The sequence below is a fragment of the Aptenodytes patagonicus genome, chromosome 5 (assembly GCF_965638725.1).
Source record: "Aptenodytes patagonicus chromosome 5, bAptPat1.pri.cur, whole genome shotgun sequence".
Classification (NCBI taxonomy): domain Eukaryota; kingdom Metazoa; phylum Chordata; class Aves; order Sphenisciformes; family Spheniscidae; genus Aptenodytes; species Aptenodytes patagonicus.
Window position 1 is genome coordinate 33,122,007 of NC_134953.1, and position 13,690 is coordinate 33,135,696.

The following is a 13,690-nucleotide window of genomic DNA, read 5'->3' on the forward strand; positions in this document are numbered from 1 at the left end:
TATTTTAATGGTTATATTGAAATAAAACAGACTGCTTATATGCAGGATCACTAGTAGATAAAAAACTGCATTTTGAGGGTGTATATCACCATCATTAAATGTGCTTAGTTTTCTATGTAGTATTTAATTGACAATATCAAACTGTCCATTTTAAAAGGAGGATGTCCACACAGAGAAATGAATTTATTGAGTTTCTATCCTATGATAGGACAATTCAGGCAAAGCGAGCTGAAAAATGCAGATTGGTAGCAGAAAAGGAGCTGAAAGAGGAACAAGCTTTATTTGAACAAAGGAAAAAGCAAGTATTACAATGTCATTGTCTTTTTAAAGTTGTTACTTAGCTGCTTAATAGATTGCGTAGTTGAGTATTTATAAGGAAAGAAGTAATTTCAAATACTTCACACTACAAGTGGAAATATAAAGAGTGCTTTTCTTTACAAAATACAGTGCTCCAAGGCAACAAGAAAGGTGACCTACTGAGCTTCTTACGAACTTGGCCATGGAACTCCATGAATTCCCATTGAGCAGAAAATAAATCCATTTCAGTTAATTCGTATGTGACATTCCATGTAAACTTAAATTTATCTTTGCTGACAGAAGGCTACAGCATGACATAAAATTGTGATATATCTAGGGTATAAAAAGTATAAGTATTGAACAAATTTTGCTAAAAGAACTTGTTTATATCTCTGTGTATATTCCCACTATATGCATACGTTTGGAGTGCTGTTCAGAAATCAATCCACATCCTACAGACTAGACCCAAGAAATGAGACAATGTTAGTCCTAATTTGTATCATCTTAATACCTTTTTTCTTTTTAATAACTGGAGTTATAAAAGTCATGTTACGGAACAAATGCATCTCCGTGGCGCTCTTGGAAGCACCAGATGGTCGTGTTACGACAGGGTAATGCCCTGGCTTTGGGGGGGTACACAAGGTGGAGCTCTGTGTTCCAGCGTATTGGGTTAAATATGGTATGCTTCGGTGCTCCCTGGGCATCCCTGCACCAGGAGAGAGGGAGAAACCAGGAGGAGAGGAGCAGGGCCAGGGAATTCTTGTCTCCCCTTCCTTTCCAGTCAGGCAGGGAACGCTGTCACTTGAGCAGGATTCCCCGCTCCTAAGAAACGTGTACCTAGGTGCTCGTGATTGAGCAGTGAGCAATCATTTGGGCTAGTGCTAGTAAAAACGAGCCTGTTTCTATTGCGAGTTATTTAACCAGTTGTGTGCACTGCGGTAGAACAACCGCTGGGAACAAGGCTGAGCTTTCACATGCTGTGACCTGCCCTACCTTTGAATCTTGGCTGTCTTTTTTTTCTGACCCTCATTCATTCTCAGGTGAGATGCTGACACAAAGGAAGTGTTTGTTTAGCTTCTTGTTGGACTTTGATGCGAGCATTCCTTAGCTTTATGAACAGTTACAGACAGAATATAGAGGTCGAGAGGAAAATACTGGGAAGACTTTAGGAAAGCATCCATAACAGGAGACTGGGAACAATGTCTGTTCTATTAAACTGTTAATTTATTAGGCATTATTATAGTTGACAAGTATTTTTAAAGAGACAGTGGAAACGAAGAGGATTACTCTGTTTACATGCCAGACATGGCAGTACAAGGAGAAGTAGCCTGAAACTTAGGACTGAAACAAAGAAGAGCTGGAGAATCACTGTGGACATTCAGAATCAGAGTAGATACTATATTAATGAGACCTTTATTGATGAACCTTAAAAATGTGATGGGTCAGGTTACGTTATCCAGTAGAACTTTTTGTTACAACTGTCTACTTCTTCTTTACGGTCACTCAAATTTACTCAGTGTCTGAACTTGCCAAGTTTAAACTATAGTCCAGAGATGAACCATGTGGCTTGTTACCAGGCCTCTGAGCAATTTCATTACTCTGCTTGGCTTTTGTTTGAATCTGTGTCCTGCTCTTTGCTGCTATATTCCTCCACTGAACTGGGGAGTGAGGGTGGGTCTTTGCAGTTCTTGTCTTCCTTTGGTAAGTTAATGTTTTATGAAGAGGCCCCTGGTATTTTGTTTCTCTTTGTTAGGAATCGGTATGTCTAATAAGTATCATATATTGTTCAGCTGTAAATGGCTAAGCATGAGAACAAGAGTAGTAATACTCATCTCTTAAATCATGGCTTTAAAAGTTTGATATAAATTAACTTTCAGCAATAAAGAAATGCTTCAGGAATGGCGCAGCCAAGTGAAGTTGATGAAAGAAAAAAAAGAAGCGTTTAGATTTTCATCTACAAATGCAGATATGGTATGTAACAGCAAATAGCAAGGTAAGACACTGGAAAAAACAATCCATGAATGATACCCTTTGATTTATTTTCTTTATAGCCCATATATTTAAATTTAAAACTTAAAAAGAGAAAACCAGGACTCTAAATGCCAGCACTTTGGCAATGGCTTTGCAGACCCTTTCTCAAATACCTATGTGGACTATGGCTCCTGTGTGAAGTGCTGCAACCCCATGTGCAGTGTAGGAGTTGCCAGATCCTTCAAACTGCTATTCAAAATCTGTAGTGGCTCCAATAATCAGGCTACTTGGAGGGATTAAAACAGAACTGCGTATGTTGAAATACGATTTTTTAAATTATTGAATGCCTCCAATATGAGATGTTGCCTCTGCCAAACTGAATTTGAAGTCGGCTGGATTTTCTGGTTCCTCCAGGAATTTGTAAACGCTGGCATATGAAAGGAGGGGACCTCACTTTTGGTTCTTTCTGAGTGTATATAAAAGGCCTGAAAAGTTTTTTTTCCCCAAAGTAACAAACATTAAAACAAAAATCTCAAAAAATTATCCTGTTAATTTTGCCATTAGATTCTCATTCCTTACAATACAATATTGCAAAAGATGAGATGCTGAAAATGAATACACATGATTTTTCCAGTGATCTGGTGTGAAAATGAACTGTAACACAGACACTGAGTAAGGCAGTTAAGAGATGATCACTGAAGGAACTTGAAATGCTGTGAGAGTTTTTCTCTTGCTGTGAAGAATTCTTTCATCTCAGTTTCATGATTGCTGGGCATACTACTTCTAACCTTGGAAGCGTAGATATATACCCAAGTTTTTCTGAAGTGTCAGTAGGTTTTAAATTAAAATTAATTACATCCCTCTGTGATAAAAAGGGGATTTGTACAGGTTTAGTGTTACATTTTATTGATATCTGCTTAGCAATACCTGGTGCTCAAACAATAAAAAAGGACCCTTGTATAACAGATTACAACTTTTCTAGAAATGTAGGAAAATTTGCAATTTAACATCTGACACAACCAAGCAATTTTTTTTATGTATTTTAAAAATAAAAACAAAGCAGCCACACTTCCAGCTTAGTTGGTTTTTTACTGTCTTTTTTTTTTTTTTAAACTCAGACTTTTGAAACAGCCAAATTATGTTACTAAATGCCTCAGTGCTTGGAGAAACGTCTTTTTGAACTGCAGTTTATCAAATAGGAGATTACATAGGTTTACCATCTAACTATAGGCATCTAACGTAGGTGCCCACGTTAGGAGCCTCGGCTCTCAGTGCATAGGTGAAGGCAGGCACCTAACATTAGTGATCTGAGTTGTCTTCCATTTTCACTGACTATGCAGGAACCTGGGCTTCTGACTCAGGCAGTTTATTCATGTTAATACAACCCTTTTTCACCTTTCTACTCGCCCATAGTGTGACATTTTCCACCAATTAAACAGTATTTCTTAATCCTGGCAGCAGAACTTTGCTTAACCTGCAGAGCCATGGGAATGTATCGGAGACAACCTGCTGGCCGGGCAGCAGTGTATCGACAGCCCTCTTTTCTCTCACCGAGCAGCAGTGCTAAAGATCATATTTGGTTACTTTACCAAAATAGAAATTTTGATTTAAACAAATTTTTTCTATACGATACTATATACGATACAATACTAAAACATTTTGGAACTGATGGCTAGAAAAGTGATAAGAGCAGGATTTTATTCCACTTCATGCATCTTCAACAGAGTTGTTACCTAAGTTTCGGTTACCAGACATTTTAACCTGATTTTCTTAGACTGTGATTATTCATTGCTGCCTTTTATTGTCCTGGAAGTTAAATAAATACATAAATGTAATGCTTCTGTCTGTGATAATGTCTTTGGCCAGTCTTACCACAGAAATAAAGCAAAAGCAAGTAGGTTTGCTGTGGGGCCAGACAAGGTTTGCAGGACAGTTTTTATGTGCATGGGCAAGGTGGGCGCAGAGCAGGTACAGCCGTATGTTCTGAAGGGTCAGCTTGCAGCTGGGTCGTCATGACGTAAACAGCAGTGCTTTACCAATGACTTTACTGGCACCAGTAGCTCATTCTGATTACTGGGTAGGATTAGTTAAGCATAAGTAAATGTTATTAATTTTACACAGGCTTTCCTGTGTAAAATTATCCTTTTTGTGTATATGGATCAAACCAACGTGGGTCGCTTATTTCCTGCTTTCTCTGCACTTTAAGCTGATGATGTAAGTGCGACGGTTCCAGAAACTGGTTTGTTGTGTAGCAATATTCAACATCAAGGGTAACTTCACAAAACTCAAAGCAGGAGCATGACCAGAAGCAGGTTGTGTGAGAAAAATGTATCTTTCTGCTACGAACAGTAGGGGTCAGATCTGAACACGCAGATTGTTTTTTACTGAAAACCTATTAGCTGGGTTCCTGCTGAAGCCCTGAGAACTTTCCTGATGGATAACAGCTCCCGGGGGTTCCTTGTTGAAGCTGTGCAGTCTGCTTTCTCTGTGTATGAGGGTCTTCGTTTTGGCCAACTTGATGATTGTTTTTTAGGAATACAGAAATTTGGTTGGCATAGAATAGAATTGAATTTTGAATGACAAGAGAAGAAGTAAGTATATTGTAACGTGATACATTTAAATATTCCTCATTTTTCTCTTCCATGTTCCCACATAAATAAATGAGGAGAATAATGTGTTCACTCACAGAAAACAATTCTTGAATTTCTCCTGTAAAAGTTTTTTCTTCTTAAAAAAAAAAAAAAAAAAAACAACAAAAAACCCAAAAAACAAAAAAAACCAAAACGAACATATTTAGGTACTTACAATGATATAAGTGATACACACACACAATGATAACAAACGATGGGTTTAAAATGGCATAAATGATACGGGACATAAATGCTTTGTGAGTTGAAGTGTTCTTGAAGGTAGATACCTGCGTCTGCACGTGTTGAACACGGGATGGCACTATAGGACCACATACAGACTGAGGCACTTACTGTTACGCTCCTGTGTTACTATAGTTTACATTAATACCTAATAAATACTGAAATTAATAAGAGCTTTGCAACACGTTCTCATATTTTTATATAACAATCTTTAATTTTTGGTCTCATGTTTAGTGTATTTCTTTGTTCTCTGATCATCTTGTTAGAAGCAGTTTTAATATTCCTTGAGTGTTACAGAGACTATTCCTTTATTTAACCCTAAAGAATTTAGTTTTCAAATTGTTTATGTAGAAATGGGGGGAAAAAACCACAAGGCAGCTACCCTTACTTAATAAAACTTAAAATGTTTTTCCTAAAATTATGCGATTGTCTTGGATTTAGAATCCTAGTTTTGAGTAACTATGATAAAGGCATGGATAGGTGAGTAATGGTTGCTTGTGGTTGCCATTGCATACCTTGACTTTCCCAAAAGTAAATACTGTTTTTTCTGCGTATGTGTCAAATCAACATGAGCATGCCATGTCATTTCTGCTCTGTCTTCACCTTAATTGATAACGTCATAAGGGATAGTTCTGGAAATTGATTTGTTCTATAGCATTCTCCTTCTGTTAGTTGATTGACTTTCTTGGCAGCAGCGTGGTTACAGAAGCATACTATTAAAATATAATTGGCAGTTTTATTGTGAGCCGGTTTGGAGGTAAGCTTTTGCACTGAGAAAAATGAAGTGCCTATAAAATATTTCAAATCTACCGCAATAATTTTTCTTGGTGCAAAACCTTGGCAATTTATTAACTTGACGTATAGGTAAGGTGGTTTGTCTGGGAAATAATTTGGCTTCACAGAATAGTTTTGAGTTTTTAAAGGCATTCAACCTGGCAGAACAAAACCAAATTTTTTTTTGTAGCTTTATTTGGAAAATGCTGAGGGAAGGGCCTAATCCTACAACCAAGTGCTAAGGACCAGGTTTCTGGGAATGTGAGAAGTTGAAGGTGGAGGTGGGGCTTTGACTTAGCTCTTCCACAGGTGACTCCACAGGGCTATTGAGTCAGTATCTGTCAGTCTTTCCTACTAAAGCTGTATTCTATAAATAACTGAATATCCTCTGATATGAAGAGTGAGAGACTGTGCAGTCCAGTGGTCAGAACATCTGGCAGAAGTCTGTAAGGGCAGGTTGCCAGCTGCTTTTTCACTGTGGCAGAGGAGGACATCGAAGCTGCCCTTCTTCTGTAACCAAAATACAATGTGTCGGCTCTTCTGAGCCTCTTCCCACCCTCTCTCCTGGAACTACTGTTTTCTTACCAAATGGCCCTGTTGCCCTGCCTACTTTTGCTCCCCAGATTTGGCTAACGTAATTAGAAAACATGCACTTGGCCTCCCTTTTCCCAGGCTCTGGTGATCTGTTACTTGCATTGCAGACAAGCGTTGGACTTCCAGGGTGTTGCCACTATGCGTACACAGCCAGTACGTGAGAAAACACATTAAGTATGCTTTCTCAGTAACACATTTTTAAGATGGATACTTTTCCACAAAATTGACTTTAGTTAAATGGAAAAAATATTGCCAAAACATCTTCAGTTGTTTCTGCTTATCAGTTCAGGTAATCCCCAAGGGCCGTGCTGCCACATCGGTGAAGGTTTTGGGTTAGTGGTCCCAGAATGGGATGATGGCAGTTTTATGAACTTGACCACCACAAGCTACTCTTCAACTTCTTTGATAACTCAGGATGCAATTCTATGCCATTGAACCATGTTCTTGAAGCTTGGGTATCATTACGAATTACAGCTACACGTGCCATTAGGATAGCTGTCTCCTGTGGGCTACTAAACATGTGATGCTGAAGTTACAGGTGAAAGTAATTTTCCTGTTCTTCAGTAATATGAGATCAAGGAAATACCTCTTTCAGCTATAATTAAAGGTAAATGCATATCTACCTGGAAAACAATAAGATAGGACAGAATTTGAAAAGATAGAATATGTTGCCAATTACAATTACTGGTAGTACAGTATTCTAGATTTGAAACTATATCTATAAATTTCCCATTTTTTTCCCCCTATTTTTGGTCCTAAATTTTGCGTGCTGTCATGCCTGCCGCCACCTTGATATCTTTAGACCTGAGTACCTTTTATAAAACCATTCTGTGCTTGTACTAGGCATAAAATTCACGTAATCTTCGTAATGATTGCTGAACTATCTAATTACATACCAACAAAGGAAACTCGGTTCTCTATGAGCAAATCTGCAGGCCAGACACTGCTGCTGACGTGTCTTGCTTTTCACCCAAGTCTAGTCCTCACTGTGAACGCCTCCTCTAAAACACCAACTGGTTTTAAAAGTGTTTCAGAGAAAACAGCCTTAAGGTGGTGTAAGCCAAGCAGTGTAAAATGTCATGGCGCCCTAAGGCGGGTTGCTAAACTGAACTGCACAGGTACGTGTTTAATTTAGCTAGAATGGATTTGTAAAAGTCCAGGAGAAGAACAAACCACACAGACCAAAGTCGAGAGTTTCGGAAAGACGTGTTGGTGCAGCAAGTTTTATGAGCTCTTAGGAGCTTAAGATGTAACTGGATGGCACGGTTACCGACCCCTCGCAGGAGGGTGGATGCTGCTTTGGTATGCATGGCTTGTTCTTAAGTCATTAAGCAGTATTTTTAAGTTTTTCACTTTATGATAGGAGTTTATGTAAAGAATCAGCATTAATCTGAATTTAAATAATTTAAACAGATTTGTTTTATCTGTCTGTTTTTTTCCCCCAGATCTTGGGGAAATAAGACTCTTGTAAGTAAATACAAAACAAATACCGCATTTCATCTATGAATGTTACAACTTAATTGAAGGCAATAAAAATATAGGCATACAAGATGCAGAATTCATTTATAGGACTCTGCCTTCAGCCATTGTAGCCTTAGCAGAACTCATGAGCATAGTCATTATGCAACTCCCATCAGCCTCCACAGCATCATCATTATTTTACTAAAAAAAAAAAAAAAAAAAAAAAAAGGTGTTCAAGCCAAGCCTTCTCGCAGCTTTGATTTTTGATTTACTGGACTCTGTATTAAACCCTCTTACAGAAATGGAAGCATGTTCATGCTGTGTGACAAGTGGGAAAACATATGGAAAGTGTCTTCCTAAGAGTGTGTCCCTGAAGTGTTCTACAGCATCGTGTGGTGCTTGCTGTGAGTTGCTGCTGGCTGCCCAGACACCCCGGCCCTGAGCTGTCTGGCAGGGTCAGTAACCCAATGCCAGTCACAGCGTTTCCCCGACAGTCACTGGTCACTAACCATGACTTCAAAGAACTACGGCCTTTACAACATTTTTAATTTCAATACAAAACTAGTTTTTAATTGCTATCATTTCCATATAGTTTGTTAGCATTATATTTTGCTGTAGATACCAGAAAGTGCATCATATGCTACTGATAACATCAGTTACTACACCATGAAAGAGGGAGCTAAGAAACAGGACCGTACACCTGAAACAATGGAAGAAAGGTTGCTGAAAGTAAAAGATGAAACTACAAGGTGAGTGCTAAGAAGATAAGATTATAAACTGTTTCTATGTAATGCTATTGATGACTTCCATTTAATTTTGTTAGTATGAAAGTATCATTTCTTTTTTGCTATCCTGTGAAGTAAAAAATATTGCACCCTAATCAACAACCACTGTGACTGAAAGAGAAATTAAAAAAACAGTTAATGCTAGGCTTACTTAAAAAAAAAAAAAAATAAAAGGTAATCACTAGCACTTCAAGACTTGCACCTGAGCTATATGCATTTGCTCCTTCATGTACAATGCAATACCAAGACAAGAAGCATGCTGTTAAAGCGATTCTTACTTTATTATAGCAATAATTTATTTTAATAATAAACCGACTATTTTATAGTATCTCTATATCATCTTAATACAGTGAGTGTGAGCCAGAGGGTTGACTAGAAATTGAGTATCTCTGGTCCTTTTTGCAAAATGAACTAAACAAATCTCAACTGATTGATGGCCTCACCTTGACAGGCTCATCCTGGAGTATAAATTTACATACTTGTCTCAGTTGTTCTAGTCTGTCAGCTGGGCTGGAAAATACTTGAAATCATTCTTCTTTACGAGAGTTTAAAAAAAAAAAAAAGGAGAGAGGGGAGAAGTATGAACATGTCCCAAATTCTTAAGAGCCTGTGAAATGTTTGATGCTATTTTTAGAAAGTATTCAAATTAAATTTCAGAGTTTTTTTCTGCTTGATTTTAACATATACGGGGAAAGCTTGAAATGTTCTGTTTGTTTTTCCAATTACAAGATGTGTTGGTTTGCTCCATTTTGCACTTCTAAAATTAGTGTATCTTTATACGAGGCTGTAACTTGACTAACTGTACAAGCATGTTCTAGCTGATAATCTCAGGGCATAACTACTAAACAGATGTCTGTAAATCAAGGAAAATTTTAATCAATCAGCTTTAAGGAAAAATACACTATATTATACTATCTCGTAATATGGAGGAGAGGTGGTTACGGATATCACGGCTATGGCCAGACAGGTCTGATGAGCACAAAAAGTAAAGTGCAGTAAATAAATTTATTTAGCAGTCATTGATGTTTCAGTCCTGTTTTTCTATTGGCTTTCATACCTGCATGAATATCCCTAGTGCATTCGAAAGGGCCATTCTGTAGTACTCTTTTTTTGTATTTCTGCTGCCCAACATGATTTTAAATTTACAGGCAAGACGGTCAAAAAGTCATTTGCATATGCTGTAGATGGCATCACCCACTTACACTGGGTACAGCTCAGTTGCCCCTTCAAATTCTTGGTTTGTTAGTTAGCATGCCTTCTGCAGCATTTCATTTAGTTTCACCTACTGCTTGTGCTGAACTCCCCATCCGCGTTTCCTCCCTTGAATTACAGGACCTCATTCAGTTTCCCTGACCGTACGTCTCTCCTTTTAACTTTTTCATTCCACTGCCTCGTTCACTGAAAGTCTTCCAGCTTCTACAGCCGCTGTGCGAAGGACCCACCAAAAGCAGTCTGCTGCACTACCAAACTCTGACCTATCCCCAGAGCACCACCGAGCTTATGCACTGAGAGAGGCAAGGGGTTGATTTACATAACTAACTAACTAACTAACTAACTAGATCCCTGCAAGTGTAAGAGCCAATGTAAGGTACAGCAGTGTAAGACCACCACGTGGTGCATGCACCACAAACTGCATATTAACAAAGGCAAAGCCACAGCATTTGCTCGTTTTGCTCCCTGTGTCTCTGTTTATATTTTGACAGAAATGTGTTAAAATACTTGAAACTGGAAACAGGAGGGTCAATGAATATAAAGCAACTGAAATAATAATAATTTTACCATGTTTACTTAGATCCCTCAGAGAAGAGAAACTGGAATGGTGCATCAAACAGCACAGGCAAATGATGAAAGCAACAGGGGAAAAATTAAAAGGAACATCCCAAATGGAAATGAAGAAAGCAAAACAAGACATTGAGACAGTGAGTATCTTCTCTTTCTCTGGAAGTACAGTAAACACAGTGCTCTGTGCTGATGAACAGTTGTTAATTTGACACTTCGTTAATTTCACAAAGATCTCAGGTACCAAATATTTTAAAATTGTTAAAAATTAAATGTATTTTTGCTCACGCTAAAATTGTGTGTGTGTGTATGTATGTGTACATGTACACAACATGCACATACATAAACAGACATAAACATATGTAGCGCTTTGAGTCTTTCAAAAGCAAAGCCAAAATTCTAAGATAAAAGGCAAAAACCAAGAAAAGCATAAAAGATGGCCAAAGATTAATGTAAAACTCAGTAGACAAGGATGATGGTTTTTATCACGTGCTGTACAAGTCATTCAATGCAAGTGGTTAATACAGCAAAAAGTTGAAATTCAAAATTATCCATTTACAATTGGAAAGAGGGCTCATAAATCTATACCTTGGGACATCAATAAGTGTCCTGATTGGGAAGAGAAAATTGAGAGCTGTCATTAAAGTTGGTGTAGCTGTAAAATTTATTTGCTTATTGCAACATTATTAGGAATTATTTTGCCTCGACTGAAAGTATTCCAAACTGCGTAGCTAGTCAAAATGAAGTTACATATCTTTCAATAAAATGAGTCAGTGCTTTGCATTTAGTTTGTTTGCTGTGCGTAATTCAAGACGCTCGGCTCAAAATCAGTTTTGCCTCAAGAGCCCGGACTGTTTTTTGTTTCCCATGGGTATGAGATTGCTACTGATACTGACTGGCTTCCACAGGGCTGGGATGGCGATTGCCGGGCAGCCATGCTGGAGCGCTCTCCCCAGGGACCAGCAAGCCGGCAGCGGGGCCTCTCACTCCACTGTCCCGTCTCCTTTCTCTTCTGCCTGCCAGGTCGTTCCCTCCGTGTAATGTGCTCAAACGATGATTTTGGCAGATTCAAAAAAGCAAACTGTCTTAGAAATACGTTTCCTGAGGGCAGAGCAAGTACAAATGCTCTATATGGTTCTTTGAATGCCGTGGTGCATTGTGTATGTATTGTGCATTCTAATCAAGCAAGAAATCACTTTCATTAATGTGTAGAGGTAGTAGGACTGGTAGAAAATTTGGCAAAGCCTTTTCCCAGTAAAGAAGTACCTTGCAGTAATAAACAAAAACCTTTTATAATGCAGAAGGAATATGACACAGCTCCAAAACTCTTTACGTACTCCAAAGAGGAGCAGCAGTCCATCAAAAGACTATTCCACTGCAGCTCCTTCTCACGCAGCAGTGAGAACTTGTGCCTGCTGGGAGTCACCTGCATTTGAACCTTTCACTTACATACGGGCTTCCAGGTCCTGGGAAGCCCTGGCAGTCACTGGATAGAAATACTGGAAATGCACACATGGCTGTAGCTGTGCGAACTGATCACGTAAAGGCCATGGATTTCATAGCCTTATATTTTTGCGGTGTTTGCACCACTTTACAGTACGTGTACTTTTGGGGGGGGGGGGAATCCTGATTTCATTAAAAGCATCTTTTGGCCTCAAAACCAAAGTGATCTAATGCACCGAAAGCACAGCCTCCCTGCTATACATAACAGGGCAAACGAGTCATACATAGTGCAAAGTGTCTGTCCCTACGCCAGGAAATCTCGTGACACTGTTCTAAAATTACCCACGTCCCTCACGTTCCACAACGTCACACACAGCACAGCGCAAGCTGCATGCTCCCAAAATGGAACTCGTCCCTCAAGGTAGGTGTAAGAGTCGTGTATGACAACATCACCCTCGTGTTTAGGAGCGGACTCCGTAGGGGCTCCACATGTCTCATACTGTGGGCTCTGGGAGGGTCCTCTGCTGTCACGGGGTGGCACACGGCTGCAGTTCAAGATGGGCTTGGTTGCCTTTACTGTTTCCATTAGCAATCTGCCCTTTGGTTTCCCAAATTCGAGAGTCTTGACGCTGCTTAGGAGATCCCGTTCCTTAATCAGTATCCCCAGGTGCTCAGTAGCTCAGTGGTTGGCTTGCAAAATGTCTTCTGGTTAGCTGCAATGCCAAGTATGTCTACACAAACTGCTGCGTACTCACAGTTACGAGCCTTGCAGAGCAGGGGAACTGCTCTGTCTGTAATGGCCTGCTAATATTTCAAAAGTGGTAACTACCACCGAAAAAGGAATGCATTACTGGATGGCAGCTGGGGAACTGGGGGACTTGAGGAGCTTGAGTTCATTCACCAAATCTGGGTGACTTCCAGCTTCACAGCATGCCATTAATACGTGGTGCCTCATGCTGGCACAAAGGAGCACATTTTGCAGAGTGCACGCTTCGAACAGTGGAAAGATGTAATTCTATTAGCTTAATTGTTTTCATTTTTTTTAAAGTTGTTTTAAAAAAGATATGTGGAATGGACTGTCAGGAGCCAAAGCCTGCGAAGATGTACTCATGGACTTCACTGTGAGCTTTTGTGTATGAAATGTGTGTAAACTTGGCATGATGATCTTAAGTTATTTTGGAACCCCCAAGGTTATTGTATTTTGAATATGACTGTATTGTATTCCACAGTATTCAGAACATACTGAACAGCAAAAGAAACAATGTTTTAAAATCTCCGGTTGTATTTCTAAAAAGCAGAATATTTTCATGAAGACTTGTTAAGAGCTTTACTGAATTTCCACCAACTTTCAAGTTTGTTACAATTTTGTGAAATATCTAAGTGAATGAATGTGAATCTTAATCTGGTAAAAAGTATATTTACATACGAATATTGAGTTGAGACTATTCACAAATATATTTATTAGTAATAAGTTTAGTAGTACATGTGGTTACTGTTTATTACTTCCAAAATCTGTTGAGCTCTAATATTTCCAGCTCTTTTATAATCGATAGCTTCTTTATTCCTACACACTGACCTATGCATGTATTTGCACTAATGGGATTAAAAACCCCTGTTTGCATTTCAGCTATTTTAAAACACGCTCATATTTAAATGTTAGCAAGTGCATGGGACTGGAGATGTAAATCCCAGCACATTCTTATGCTTGCACAGTTA

General features: G+C 38.8%; 1 protein-coding gene across 1 annotated transcript in view; it reads left to right on the forward strand.

Moving 5' to 3' along the window:
• The window catches only part of LRRC27 (leucine rich repeat containing 27), a 34,954-nt gene that overhangs the window by 20,660 nt on the left and 604 nt on the right, over nt 1-13,690 (forward strand). The window contains exons 7-10 of the mRNA XM_076338019.1: nt 209-298; nt 2,175-2,268; nt 8,586-8,716; nt 10,545-10,671. Of these exons, the coding sequence (XP_076194134.1) occupies nt 209-298; nt 2,175-2,268; nt 8,586-8,716; nt 10,545-10,671 (442 nt within the window). The remainder of the gene's footprint in view (nt 1-208; nt 299-2,174; nt 2,269-8,585; nt 8,717-10,544; nt 10,672-13,690) is intronic.